The sequence below is a fragment of the Hemiscyllium ocellatum genome, chromosome 5 (genome assembly GCF_020745735.1).
Source record: "Hemiscyllium ocellatum isolate sHemOce1 chromosome 5, sHemOce1.pat.X.cur, whole genome shotgun sequence".
NCBI lineage: Eukaryota > Metazoa > Chordata > Chondrichthyes > Orectolobiformes > Hemiscylliidae > Hemiscyllium > Hemiscyllium ocellatum.
In genome coordinates this window covers 60736211-60752073 of record NC_083405.1, presented here as the reverse complement: position 1 = coordinate 60752073, position 15863 = coordinate 60736211, and the positions used below count along the sequence as shown (strand labels likewise).

At 41.8% G+C, this 15863-nt stretch overlaps 1 protein-coding gene across 1 annotated transcript in view; it reads left to right on the top strand.

The window, feature by feature from the left end:
* The window catches only part of galnt12 (UDP-N-acetyl-alpha-D-galactosamine:polypeptide N-acetylgalactosaminyltransferase 12), a 75641-nt gene that overhangs the window by 24828 nt on the left and 34950 nt on the right, over positions 1–15863 (top strand). The window contains exon 3 of the mRNA XM_060824780.1: positions 15400–15589. Within this exon, the coding sequence (XP_060680763.1) occupies positions 15400–15589 (190 nt within the window). The remainder of the gene's footprint in view (positions 1–15399; positions 15590–15863) is intronic.

Sequence of the window (15863 nt, the reverse complement as noted above, 5' to 3'; positions counted from 1 at the left end):
TTACTTGTATGTGCAATTCATACTGGGTATCTTTTAATCTACTAGGACTTGTTTGCACAGTTTTCTGAGGGTAAATCTGCACTGTGCAAATGTAGTTGGGTAATTTTGCTCTTTGAAAATCATCAATTTTGACATTCTATGGGAATGCATCCATTGCAAAGAGATTTTAGTGTGCAAAGGTTTGAGTCCTATTTGTGAAGGAATCCATTCAAGAAACTGAGAGTTATATGCTCAGTACTAATTGAAAGGTGGAATGGAACTTGAGTTCTTTTTTCTCGCCATGTCATTTAGTCTTGTATGTAATCCAGAAATCAAGAAAGTATTTGTCTAAATGGTGGTATTAGAAATAATTTGCTTCTACATACATTTTGCTTATTCATCTCTAAGTATTGATAAATTATATTCTGTAGTTTTTCTGTTTTTTTTTGTTTCTGAAATGAATGTTATTTTAATGCATGTTTGTGCAACTCCTTCAAGCATAAGTATAAACAGAAAGCACTGGAGAAACTCAAGGTCTGGCAGAATAAAGACCATAGGGGCAGAATTAGGCCATACAGCCTGTTGAATCTGTTCCTCCGTTCAATCATGGCTGGTATACTTTTCAACTAGGAAAAAGTGAGAACTGCAGATACTGGAGACCAGAGTCAAGAGAGTGGTGCTGGAAAAGCACAGCAGGTCAGGTAGCATCCAAGGAGCAGGAGAATTGATGTTTTGAGCATTGATGAAGGGCTTAAGTCGGAAACATTGATTCTTCTGCTCTTCAGATGCTGCCTGACCTGCTGTGCTTTGCTAGCACCACTCTCTTGACTCTGATATATCTTTCAATCCCATTTTCCTGCGTTCTTCCCATAACCCTTGATTCTGTTAGCAATCAAGAACCTATCTAGCTGTCTTAAATGCCCTCAATGACTTGACCTCCACAACCCTCTGCGGCAGTGAGTTCAACAGATTAACCACCCTCTGGCTGAAGAAATTCCTCTTCTTCGCTGTTCTAAAGGGTTGTCCCTTCACTTCGAGGCTGTGCTCTTGGGTCACAATCTCCCCTTCTAGTGGAAACATCTATCCAGTGTTCTGTAAGTTTCAATCAGATCCCTACTTATCCTTATAAACTTCGAGTACAGACCCAGATTCTCCAATCACTCCTGTCATGACAAGCCCTTCATTTCTGGGATCATTGTTATAAATCTCCTCTGGACGCTCTCAAACACTGTCATATTGTTCCTTAGATATGGGCCCAAATTGCTCTTAATATTTTATATACAATCTGACCAGAGCATTTTAGAACCTCAGCATTCTAACCCTCTTGAAATGAATGCTAATGTTGCGTTTGCCTTCGTACCTGCTATCTGAACCTAAGGGAATCTGAACTAGGACTGCCTTTGTGCTTCAGATTACCAAAGCTTTTACCTGTTTAGTTTATGTCTCTCTTCTTCCTATCAAAACTCAATCCACCACACTTCATCTGTATTCCGTTTGCCACTACTTTCCAATTCTTTTACTTTGTCTTCTGTAGTCTTCCTACGATCTCAACACTGCATGTTCCTCCACCTGTTTTTTGCCATCTGCAAAACCATCAACAATGCTGTGTCAGTTCCTTCATCTAGATTGTTAATGCACAACGTGAAAAGTTGTGACCCCAACACTGACCCTTACGGAACTCTACCAGTCACCTGCTATCATCCCGATAAAGACCCCTTCGATCCCACTCTCTGCCTTCTGCCAGTCAGCCAATCTTCTATCTATACCAGTACCTTGTCCTGAACATCATGGGCTCTTATTTAGCAGCCTGTGTTACACGTTATCAAACTCTTCCGGAAATCCCAATAGATCACGTCCACTGGATATTCTTTGACTAATTTGCTTGTTACCACCTAAAAGAATCCTAACAGATTTGTTAGGCATGACCTCCCCTTGACAAAGCCAAGGACTTACAAGTACTCCATAATCTCATCCTTTATAGCAGACTGTAAAATCTAAGCAGCAACTGAGGCCATGCTAGTTGGCCTATCATTTCATGTCTTCTGCCACTCTCCAATCTAGTGCATTTTGTAGTTGCTTTTTTATCTCCTGATTTTATTTTCTGCCAATATCCTGACTACTGTTATGAGGCATGTAAACAACTCCCAACAGCGTCTTTTTTTCTTATGTGGTTCTTCAACTCTACCCATACAGACTCTACATCTTCTGACTCAATATCACTTCATGCAATTGATTTAATTTCATTTCTTACTAAGAAGGCAGTCACACCCTTTCTGTCCACCCGCTTGCCCTTTTGATAGGGTATGTACCCTTGGATATTTCGTTCCAAGCAGTGATCCTCTAGTTGTAACATAGTTGTGATATCCACATAATTGTGTGTGCCGATTTCAATTTATGCTACAAGCTCACTTTATTTCACATATTGCATGCATTCAAGTAGAACCTTCAGTTCTGCATTGACTAACCACCCCTTCTCATAGTTGTCCCCTTACCTTCTGTGCCTGAAATTAGATTCATGATACTTTCCGTGCTCTCTGCACTATTAGATTAGATTAGATTACTTAGTGTGGAAACAGGCCCTTCGGCCCAACAAGTCCACACCGACCCGCCAAAGCGCAACCCACCCATACCCCTGCATTTACCCCTTACCTAACACTACGGGCAATTTAGCATGGCCAATTCACCTGACCCACACATCTTTGGACTGTGGGAGGAAACCGGAGGAAACCCACGCAGACACAGGGAGAACGTGCAAACTCCACACAGTCTGTCGCCCGAGTCGGGAAATGAACCCGGGTCTCAGGCACTGTGAGGCAGCAGTGCTAACCACCGTGCCGCCCACTTGTTCTAGAAACTTTAAAAACATTTCCTGAGCTCTCCATTCCTTACCTTTTTCGTAACTGAACCCACTCCCCCACTATTTGTTTTAAAGCCCTATCCACAGCTCTAGTTCTGTGATTTGCCAGGTCGCTGGTCCCAGCATGATTCAGGTGGAGCCCATCCCATTAGAAGAACTCCCTCCTGGCCCCCCCCCCGACGAACTGGTGTCAATGTCCCATGATTTTGAACCCGTTTCTCCCACCCCCACACTGGAGTCATGTATTTACCTCTATAACCTTGTTGACTCTGTGCCAGTTTGCTTGTTGCTCAGGTAGTAATCCAGAGCTTTTCATCATTTTGGTTCTCCTTTTTCATTTAGCTACCGACTGCTTTTATATTCGCTCAACAGAACTACTTTTCTCTTTTTGTACTGTATCATTGGTACCTTCATGGACCATAACAACTGGATCTTTCCACTCTTACTCCATGTTCATCTGCAACACAGATGAGGTCTTACAGCATGGAAACAGACCCTTTGTTCCAACCAGTCCACGCCAACCATGTTCTCAAACTAAACTAATTCCACCTGCCTGGGTTTGGCCCGTATCCCTCCAAACCTTTGCTGCTCAGATTAGATTTAGATTAGATTAGACTTGCAGTGTGGAAACAGGCCCTTCGGCCCAACAAGTCCACACCGACCCGCCGAAGCGCAACCCACCCATACCCCTACATTTACCCCTTACCTAACACTACGGGCAATTTAGCTTGGCCAATTCACCTGACCCGCACATCTTTGGACTGTGGGAGGAAACCGGAGCACCCGGAGGAAACCCACGCAGACACGGGGAGAACGTGCAAACTCCACACAGTCAGTCGCCTGAGTCGGGAATTGAACCCGGGTCTACAGGCGCTGTGAGGCAGCAGTGCTAACCACTGTGCCACCGTGCCGCCCCTAAGGAACCTTTCAATGTTGTAACTGTACCTGCAGCCACCACTTCTCGCTGGCAGTTTATTCCACATGTGAATCACTCACTCTGCAAAGAAAAAAGTTGCCCCCCTCAAGTCCTTTTTAAATCTTTCTCCTCTCACTTTTTAAAATAAAGCCCCATAGTTTTAACTTCCCCCAGCCTAGGGAAAAGACCCATGTCATTTACACTCTGTGCCTTTCATGGTTTTATAAACCTCGATAAGGTAACCCCTCAACCTTCTGTGCTTCAGTGAAATAAATCCCAGCCTTTCCAGTTTATTTTGATATCTGAAACCCTCCATTCCCGGCAACATCACATCCTGCACCCGGCCACCAGGCAGACAACGTAACCTTCAGGACTCTAGGTCCTGACCATAGAGAACCATGTCTATTCCCCTGACTGTACTATCCCTGATGGTAACTACATTTCTCTTTTATTGCCCCCTTTTGAATGGCTTCCTTTCCCATGATGCTATGGTTAGTTTGTTCATCTTCCCTACAGCCCCCACTCTTTCACACGGAGCAAGAATCTCAAATGCTGAGGGCAGCACGGTGGCTCAATGTTTAACACTGATGCGTCATGACATCAGGGACCGGTGTTCGATACCTGCCTTGGGTGACTGTCTATGTGGAGTTTGCACATTCTCCCCATGTCTGTGTGGGTTTCCTCCAGGTGCTTTGGTGTCCTCCCACAGTCCAAACATTTGCAGGCCATGATAAATAGCCCATAGTATTAGGTGCATTAGTCAGGGTTAAATCGGGTAGGGTAGGGGAATGGGTCTGGGTGGGTTACTTTACAGAGGGTTAGTGTGGGCTTGTTGGGCCGAAGGGCCTTTTTCCCATACTGTAGGGAATCTAATCAAACCTGTAAGATAAGCTCAAAGACTGAAGGTCCTTCTGCACTACCTTCCAGTTCTCTCTACCTGTCTCAAGTCCAGGAAACTCTCTCCCTTCCCTGATGTATGGCAGTACTCAAAACTCAGACTCTGTCACATTAATTCTAAGCTGGAATTCCTCAAGCAGCCAATAGTTGGTACAGATGTGGTCAATATGAACCACAGTGGGGTCCACCAACCCCCACATCATGCAGATACAACACATCTCCCTGGCCTGAGATCTCTTGTTTTAATTACTTCTCAATTTTATTTTAAAAATAAATCATAGTGGTGTTTTACTTGGTAGCCTGTAAATATTTACCATTTCCTGTTTTAACATCAATGGAGAGAGAAACAATTAACGTTTGAGTCCAATCTGACTTGTCAGAACTGAAAACTCATGTTTAACTTTGCAATTTAGTGTCATTTTAAACGTACCACAGGCATAACTTCTGTATAAAAAGCGACAATTTGCATCTTTCAAATCCTGGTAAAGGAAGTATTGTTTGTCATGAATATTATTTTTTAGTTATTACAATATTGGTATGGTATATATTGTCAATTTTTGATTCCATCATCTGATAACACCTGAGACTAAAATGGTTTAAAATTGAAGAAATACAGGAATATGACTGTGGCGATCACCTGACTTGCCATTTATCCACCTAAGCCTGTATTTTACTCAACTCTTGCTGAATATGGACTTTTCAGTATCTGAGCAGTCAGTAATGGTGCTGAACGTTGGGCAATCATCAGCAAACAATCCCACTTCTGACATTTTTGATGAGGAGGGAAGGCAATTGATGAAGCAGCTGAAGATGGTCAGACCTGATAGATTTGAAGGTGGTCATTGCTTGGCATTTGTATGACACGAATACTATAAGTCACATATTAGCCCAAGAATGGATGTTATACAGATTTTGCTGTATGTGGGCATGGACAGCTTTCGTATCTGAAGAGTTGCAGCTGGTATTTAATATTTTGCAATCACAGCAAATCTCCTCTCTTATGAAGAAAGGAAGGTCATTTATCTAACAAACTAATGCTAATTGGGACTAGGACACTATCCTCTTACACTGCTGCAGTGATGTCCCAAGGTTAAGATGACTGACCTCCAACAGTCACAAATACATGGGAACCTGGATTTTCCGAATGTGATGGGTGGGCGTGTTTTCATTTGGATAATCAATTAAATGCTTTTCCTCTAGGGCTCTGCACTTTTAAAGTCTGCTCCTTGTTCGGGAGAGTGCAGCAGCACACAGCGCGTGAGGCCCCGCCCCCACGCCGTCAGACACCGCCCCACCACCTCCAACACCATACAACACCTCACCTCCCCCACACCGTGCAACACCACTCCTGCCCTGCCCACCAACCCCATGCAACACCTCCCCTGCCCCAAACCCATCTAACACTGCTACCACCCCCAACACTGCACCCTGCCCTCAACCCCATCTAACACTGCCTCCCCTCCACCCCAACCCCGTGCAACACCTCCCCCCACCCCAAACCTCATCTAATACCGCCCCCGACCTCGTACGCACCCACCCCCCCTCCAGGGCAGCTGGACTGGACACCAACAACAGAATGCTGCAGCTGCTGCCTTTGCGGGGGTAAGTCTCCAAATAGCACACGTACAAGCAGCCACAACCCCACAACTTTGTACTGCAACATTTTGACAGGTTCCACCTTCACTTGTACAGGACAATGTTGGAGGGGCTATTTGGGGAAGGGAGGTTTAGCATATGCCCCTGTATAGAATTCCAGGGAAAATGTGGAGGGAGAGAGAGGGAGGCTGGTCAGTCATTTGGAGACAATGCCTGTTTAATCACTGTTTCCAATAGATGCGATCGTTGTTGGAAACACGTCTTTTATGCAATGTTTCCATCGGGACCTTGAGATCATCTTCGGATAGTCTGATTTTTGGATAATTGGTATTTGGATAATCGAGATTCCTCTGTATTTACCTTTGTACTAGGCATAACTCCAGCTCGTGGGAAGTCCTGTCCCTGATTCCTATTGACTTCATTTTTGTTCAGGCTTCTTGGTGTCACATTTGATCAAATATTACCTTGATGTCAAAAGTTGTTACCTCATCACTGGATTTCATCTCTTCTGCCCATGTTTCAGCCAAGGTGGTAATGAGGCCGGGAACTGAGTAGCTGTGATAGAATGCTAATCAATGTCAGTGAGCCAGCCATTATTCAAGAAAAGCTTCCTGATGGTACTGTCAATTATTTCTTTCTCTTTATGACCTGTTCGAGTGATAATTAGCTGGATTAATTTGTCCTGCCTTTTGTGGTCGGGACATAATTGGAAAATTTTCCATGTTTCTAGATAGATGCCATGTTGGAGCAGTTTGGCTTGGGTCACAAACTTTTAGTACTTTTGTGGGAATATCCCGACAACTTTCAATTGGTGGTGCACTGGAAATGTTACTGAACGAGTAATCTAATATTCTGGGGATATGCATTGGAATCCCATGATGACAGGTGAAATTCAAATTCAACTGAAAAACATCAAATTTAAAAGTGAGTCTGGTAATGACTTAGCGGCCATTGTCAGTTATTGTAAAAATCTGTCTGGTTCACCCATGTCCTTCAGGGAAGGTTGTCAGCCAAGCCTACTGGTATGGCCTGCATGTGAATCTGGGCTCGAAGCAACATGATTGACTTTTAACTCCCATACAAAATGGCCTAGCAAGGCTCTCATTTGAAGGCTAATTGAGTATGGCTCATGAATGCAGGTCCAGGAAGTGGTCTCCACATCCCAAGGATGAATAACAAAAAGAACGATTAGCTGAAGATTGGAATCTGCAATGCTGGGGACCTCAGGAGGAGGTCTAAATGGATTGTTCCCTTGGAGATTCTGGTTACAAATGCTTTAATATGAATTTGTTTGGATGGATTTTGTAGGGCAAGTATATATTCCATTTTCTGTGATCTTCACGGTCTGTATTGCCTGAAGTTTTAGGTCGTTTAACTGAATTACCGTGAATTATATTGCATAAGGAGGAATACACAAAAAACTTGGACATGAAAAATTTTTTTTAATCATGCACAAGCTACTGACACACTAATTTACAATATTGGCATGGATTTACTTTTAGTGTCACTGCATATTATTCCTTGATTGACCCATTTTTAAAACTTCAAAGATTATTTCTGAAGTAAATGTTATAAAGTGTTTCTATATAAAACTTCTGCATATAACTTTTATTGCTGGAAGTCACAGACTGATAACTTTACAAATCGTCAGATATAACTTCATGTTTAGACGACTTTGTTTTGTGAAGTATGTGTAGCGAAAGATAATCATGTCATTGAGCATCTGAAGCATTTTATTCTTATTGTTCCTCCTTGGAGTTTTTTTTAGAAGAGAAGCTTCAGTAATAATAATTTTAAAAAATCGTTATTTAATTTATGACCATTTCCCAGTCTATATGCAACAAGCTATTTGTTATTATTGCTACTTTAGGTTCTGATTTGTGAAAAGTCAGATGTGTTTTCTTTTGGAGCTAATTGATAAGAGCACAAGGTTGAGAAATCTCAAACCACAATTCCTTAATAGATAAGCAAATGTTGCTTGTGCTTTTACAACAATGACAAATGCTTTTATGTTTATGAGCTTTAAATGGTTGTCATTGTTATCTAAATACTTTAACATAATCCTGAAAAGCTGCTTTATTCTGTGTTTTCCATCAATTGAGTAGTAATTCTAGTATTTGTGGTACAGTTTTCTTCTGAACATGCACCTTGAGAGAGCTTTTTTTTTAGATTAGATTACTTAGTGTGGAAACCGGCCCTTCAGCCCAACAAGTCCACACTGACCCGCCAAAGCGCAACCCACCCATACATATATCCCTTACCTAACACTACGGGCAATTTAGCATGGCCAATTCACCTGACCCGCACATCTTTGGACTGTGGGAGGAAACCGGAGCACCCAGAGGAAACCCACGCAGACATGGGGAGAACATGCAAACTCCACACAGTCAGTCGCCTGAGGCGGGAATTGAACCCAGGTCCCTGGCGCTGTGAGGGAGCAGTGCTAACCACTGTGCCACCGTGCCGCCCAGCTGTTTGGCGAAAAAGCAGATCAGTTGATCTGTGAATTGGTTGCTTAGATTGTTCATTTGGGGTGTCCCCTGATGGCCGTAAAACATTTGATGGTATTGCTCAAAAAGCTTGGCTGGCATCCTTACTTCAGTTTTACAGTCTGACGAAATAGGCAAGATTCTATTTTCATTTGTGTGATGTGTACTTTCCTAGCTTGGCCAGAATTTGTTGCCCATTAGAAGGTGACAGTGAACTGTCATCTTGAAATACTGTAGTACTTGTGGTTTGCAGGTGGGCACTTCAGAAAGGGAATTCTAGGATTTTGAATCAGTCTAGCACCAAATCAGGATGTGAACTTGGAGGAGTGGGGGGATGGGGGTGAAGAGGAGGGAAGAGATGGGTACTTCAGAAGTTATGTTTGGGTGCATCTTTTGCCCTTCTGGGTGGTCGAGGTTGTCGATGTGAGGGTGCTGTCCGTCGAACCTTGGAGAGTTTTGCAGTCCATCTTGCATATGTTGCTGCTGGTGTATATCCGTGGTGGAAGGAGTGCGTGTTGAAAATATAGGATAAGGTGACAGTCAAGCAAGCTACTTTACCTGATGCGCTTCTTAACTGTTAATGGAGTTGTCACCATTCGAGCAAGTGGAATCGTGCTCCTGACTGTACCTTGCAGAAACATAGGCTTTCAGAATCAGGAAGTGAATTAATATAGTTAACTGCGTTAGGTTCTTTTCCTAAGGTGTCTCTCACACTAGGTGCAATTTACACACACCAACTTCCACAAACTGTTAAAGTTTATTAAAGCCTGTACAAGCTGTGTGCCCACCCCCCCCCCCCCACCCCCTTTGACCCTACTCACAGGTGGGTGAAATGGAGTCAAAAGAGTCCTTGAAAAAAGAAAACGCATCCCTTTATACAGGTCAGTTGGTAATGCTTCCAGGTACTCTGGCCACACTCCCATAATCACATGGTACCCCAAGTACAATGGTAGGATGAGGTCGTTCTCGGAGATAATGTAAATATAAATTCCCTAATCGTAGGGACTATGTAGGTGTGATATGCCCTAGATAGGGGGATGGCGAGGAAAACATTTTTGAATGGAAGGGATTGAATGAGAGTTTTAATTTGATATTAGCAGGACAGTAGTAGTAAATGGCTGGCCGAATGAAGTGGGAGTCATCCACATTCCTGAGTGAATGTCACCCCCACTCAAAAACAGTATAGTTTAACCCTTTAATATTGCATTAATGTCCAGAGAAAGAGTGCAATCTAATCTTTTAACGTTACAACTGGCCTACCTACTCTTTGACTTACTGTTGATGCCGCAGTATTTGTGGTCCAGATCCATTTTAGGTCAGTGCTATTCAGCGATTGTGATGCTATTGAATCTCAAGGGTTGATGGTTGGATTCTCTATTGCTATTGTTGTTGTATATTGTAATAGTCATGATAAAGTTAAAATATGGTTATGCTGAAACTCTGACTGTTTGGACGTGGATATATTTAAATTAACCTTTCCAGGAATGTGATGAGATGGGACGTAAACCAATGTCTCTGGCTCCAAAAAAGGGGCACTAACACGGCATCACAATCTGATATATAATTACTGCCATATGGAATCTGAGGGCAGTTTGGAGTTATTGGACACTGACACAGTCTCCTGATGAAGGCACATGTTTTCTATTTTTATTAGCGATAGTTAATTTATTTGAGTTCATGTAATCTGTCTTGTTACCTGTTGTATAATATACCAAGGAGAAGAGGCAACCTCTTCTGCATCTTATTCATGGTCATTCCTCCACCAAAGATGACTGAGCAGCATAGAAAGGAAGATTGGTGTTAGCATTTAACCCAACCATGAGTCATTGGCAGTTGCCCAGACATTACACTATGATTATAGCAACTGCCAATGTTGCTTTGACAAGGCTCAGTGAGCTCCAAATTGTGTGTGCTTTTTCACTTCTCTCAAACGTTATTATATTAATGTTTAAACTCATCATGTGCAAATAAAAGTTTATGGTTGTTCAGTGTGTTGTAATTAAATCATTTAGTGTTTTCTATCTGGCATATGCAGCTTGCTGAAACCTTACTTAGAATCTTGCCAAGTCTGTGGTTGGTTAGTTAGTTTGCCATCAGTTTCAGAGCTGACAAAGCCATGTTCTTGTGCCATATGTGAGAATATAAGTTTGTTCAACCATAAGACACAGGAATGGGAATAGGAATAGGTTGTTGGCTCCTTGAGCCTGCTCTGCCATTCAATAGAATGATGGCTGATCTAACATTCCTAGCGTCCACTTGCCTGCTCTTTCCCCATAACCCTTGATTCCCACACTGGTCAAGAATCTATTTATCTCAGCCTTAAATATACACAAGAGCTGTGCCCTCAAAGTTGTCTGTGGCAAGGGGTTCCAAGACACTCAACCTTCTGAAAGAAGAAATTCCTCATAAACTGTGTCTTAAATTGTCTCAGCATGAATGGGTATCAGTGCTCTCTGATCCTGGACTCTCCCATGAAGGAAAACATCCTTTCAGCATTTACCCTGTCAAGCCCATTAAGAATCCTACATATTTCAATGAAAACTTTGTAAAACACCCCGAGTTACTCATTCTTCTAAACTCTAGTAAGTTGAGTTCCAACCTTTGTTCGTAAGGCAATCCCTTCAGTCCAGTGATCATCGCCATAAACCTTCTCTGAATTGCTGCCAATTAAATGAGGGGACCAAAATTGCTCTCAATACTCCAGAAGTGGTCTCACCAGCGTATTGTATAGTTGCTGAAAGACTTCCTTACTCTTAACCTCGAACTCCCATGAAACATTCTTGAGTGCCTGCTGCAGTTGTGTGCTAACTGTGTTTTGTGCAGGAGTACCCTCAAGACCCTTAGTGTTGTACGTTCCTGCAGTTTTTGTTCACAGTTTAAATCATATTTTGTTCTTTTGTTCTCCCTTTCAAAGTGAACAACTTTGCATTTCCCCATGTTTTACTCTTTTTGCCCACTTACTCAACCTATCAGTATCTCTCTGTAATCTGTTTGTATCCCCCTCTCATCCTGTGTTTCCACCTAGTTTTGTGTTGTCTGCAATGTGGACTCCAGTACATTCACCTCCTTACTCGAAGTCCTAATTATATATTGTAAATAGTTGTGGTACCAGCACTGATTCCTGTGGAACCCACTGGTCACATTGCCAACCTGAAAAAGAACCACATCTCCCCACTTGCTGTTTGCTTCACATTAGCCAATTTTCGATTCATGCCAATGTACTATATTCAACAGTCTGGGCTCTCATCTAATCTCACTCTTTTCTGAGGTATCTTGACTGGAAGTGTAAGTACAACAAATCTGCTGGTTCCTCTCTATCCACTCTGGTTCAGACATTCTTGGAAAAAAAAAGAAAATTAGTTAAACATGATTTCCCTTTCCTAAAGTCATGCTGACTCTACGTGATTAGATTATGATTTTCTTGGTTTTTGGAAAATTGCAACCAATGTCTCAACTGTGTAGCAACCTCTTTTAGGATCCTAGGATATAAATCATAAAGGCAAGGGGACTCCCCTGCCTTTAGCTCCATTACTCTGTTTAATACTACAACTTTATTGATTGTGATGGCACTTAATTCCTCCTCTGTATTCTTTGGTGTTAATGGAATGTTCAAAATACCTTCCACTATAAAGACTGATGTTAAGTATCTGTTCAACTTCTTATTCCCCAAAACCAGCTCCACAGATTAATTTGCTAAGTGGCTTATATTCAGTCTGACCTCTCCCCTTTTCATATATTTCAAGAAGCTCGTATTATCAGTTTTAATACTCTTCATTAGTTTGTCCTCGTAGTTTATTTTCTGTCTTTGCTATCTTTTTAGTCCTCATTTGTTAGATTCTGAATTTATTTGTGTTCGGGGCTATTACTGGGTTTGGCATCCTTTTTTTTAATTATGCTTTTCTTTTCAACTTTATTCTCTCCTTAACATCCTTATTAGCCATAGTTCGCTCCCTTTTCTCAGAATCTTTCCTCCTTATTGGGATACATTTTTGCTGAGGGTCATGAATTATCTCCTTAAATGTCTGCCACTCACTGCTTGCTTACTGTCCATGCTGCTAATCTATCCAACCAGTCATTTTAGCCATCCTCATTTCATTGTAATTTCTTTACGTTGAATACAGTTGTTTCTGAACCAAGTTTCTCAGTCTCGAATTGAGTATTAAATTCCATCGTGTTGTGGTTATTACTTCCTAGGGGATCTTTTACTTGGAGGTCCTTTATTAAACCTGCGTCATTACCCATTAGCAGATCCAGGGTAGCCTGCTCCCTGGTTGACTCCATGATGTAATACTTTAGAAAACTATTTCAAATGCACTCTTTGAATTCATTGTCATGGCTACCTTTTCCAATTTGGTTAATCCATTAAGCATTAAGATTAAAATCACCCATCGTTTTTGCTCTATTCTTTTTACGTGTTCCGACAATCTGTTGATTTATAGCGTGTCCTTCAGTGTTCAAGGGTTTAGACAATGTTCCTAACAAAATTGTCTGTCCCTTGCTGATTCTTACCTCTACTCCAATGGACTCCACATCATCTGGGCCTATATCATCTCTCGCAACTGTCCTCATTTCATTTCTTAACAGTGCTATCCCAGCACCTTTTCCATCCCCAAGCCTTTCTGAACGGCCAAATATTCCTGAATATTATGTTCCCAGTTTTGATCTTCTAGTAACTATGTTTCTGTAATAGCTATGAGATCATATTCATTTAATATGGTTTCATCTGTCAGTTATCTATCTTTTTCAAAATGCTTTGTGCACTAAATATAAAGGCTTTAAGTTTATTCTATCATCTAATCTCCCTGCACTTTCATGGTTCCTTGGTACAATCTGACATTCATACATTCTGTCGCTTTCCTTTTTTTGTATAGACAGACAGTAAGGTATTGCAGCTAATTGAGGCTACTGTGCTATTCGTTCATGGCTGATATGTTTCTCAAACTCATTTTTCTGCCTTCTTCCTGTAACCCTTGATCCCCTTACTCACCATGAGCCTATCTACTTCTCTCTCAAATACACCCAATGACTTGGCCTCCACAGCCTTCTGCAGCTATGAGTTATATGGATCAACCATCCTCTGGCAGAAGGAGTAGCTCCTCATTTCACCTCTGAAGGGTCATCTTCACTTTGAGGCTATGCTTTTGGAAACAACTCCACATTCACTCTATCCAGGCCACTCCATATTCTTTAAGCTGCAATCAAAAAATCAACTTGTCACCAACCTGCAATCCTACCTTCTCCTTTACATATGATTTGCAAGGATTCTGGTCCCAGCATGATTCAGGTGGAACATGTCCTATCAGAACAACTCCCCCCTTCCGCAATACTGGTGCCAAAGTCCCAGGAGTTTTGAACCAATTTCTATTGCACCAATCCTTGAGCCACATATTTACCTCTTTAATTTTGTTGACCCCATGCTAACTAACTTTAGTCTCTGATAGTAATCTGGAGATAATTACGTTTTTTGGTTCTGCTTTTTGATTTAGTCTCTAGCTGCTCATACTACTTCAGCAGAACCTCCTTCCTCTTTCTACCTATACCATTGATACCTACATGGACCACAACAACTGGATATTCCCTTCTCATTCAGAGTTCCTCTGCAAGCCCGTTGACATATCCTGAACCAGGGCACCAGACAGGGAAATCCAGCTTGAAGACTCTTGATCCTGACCACAGAACAGTGTCTGTTCCCCTGACTGTACTATCCTGATTGCAACTACATTTCTCTTTTTTGCCCTCTCTTGCATGCCTCCCTTTACAATGGTGCTGCGGTCGTTTTGCTCATCCCCTCCCTCCAGCCTCTGCTCTCAGCCATACAAGGTGCAAGAATCTCAAATCTTTTAGATGATCTCAAAGACTGAGGTGCTTTCAGCACCATCTCCTGGATCCCACAACCTATCTCATTACGAGTTGCACCATCCTGTCCCTGACCACTGACTAACTTCAAGGTAGTTAATCTAGGTGTTGAGTGCTTCCTGCAGTGCAGCATCCAGGTAACTCTTGCCCCTCCCTGATGTGTTGCAATGTTCAAAGCTCAGACTCCAGCTCATCAACTTTGAGCTGAATTTCACAAGCAGTTGACACTTATTACAGATGTGGTCACTGTGGACCACAGTGTGGTCCACTAGCCCCCATGTGCAGGTACAATACAACATGTGGCCCTGCATCTCTATTTTATCAGTTCTTAATTTGTTTTCTAATAAAAATCCTACTGATCTTTTAGCTTGTAATCTGTAAGTATTTCTGTCTTTATCTGCGATTGGAAAGTAATTTCTAATCTATCATCATCCCGTGAACTGACACATCTCCTGTGATGTCACTTTTTGCTTTGTGCTGGGCCCCTTGTCCCGAGTTTCTGTTTATTCTCAAACAGAGTTTACAAGCTATCAACTAAAAAAAACAAGCAAAAAGTACCTCTTTCCTCTCTGCTCTGAATTTGCATGCTGCTCTGAAATCTGACCAATTGCATCCCATACATAAAGGTCTTGTATCTGATTTAAAGCTGCAATTGAAGAGTAACTTTAAAAAAAAAGTTGAGAACGATCGTGTTACTGAAGTGAGTTTGTAGTGCAATACATTTGAAAAATTTTCTGGAAAAGTTGCACTAAAGCAGAAACCTTTATTGTAATATCTGACTTTTAATTTTTTGTTGTTTGCTTTCCCAGAACACCTGAAAAAGCCTTTAGAAGACTACGTGGCTACTCTTCGCAAAGTACGGTTGATACGCGCACGAAAGAGAGAAGGTTTAGTTCGTGCACGATTGTTGGGTGCATCTATAGCGACAGGTGATATCTTGACGTTCTTGGACTGCCATTGTGAATGCCATATAGGTTGGCTGGAACCACTACTGGAAAGGTAGATTGGTATCTCAGTTCTGATTTATCCCATATAAAAGTGTTCACAATGTTGTCAAATGTCACTTGGTTCATGCTGGCAGTTATGCTCCTATCCAATCTCCGTTTTGTCATCTAATTTTCTTTAAGCATAACTGTGTACTTCTTTCATTATCTTTGTAATTGTATCCATGATATTTGACTCAACCCAGTCTCACTGGAGGTGAGTTCATCTTTCTTACCACACTTGGGTTGTGAAGCTACTTCTGAATCTGAATTTTTTTTATTGCTATATT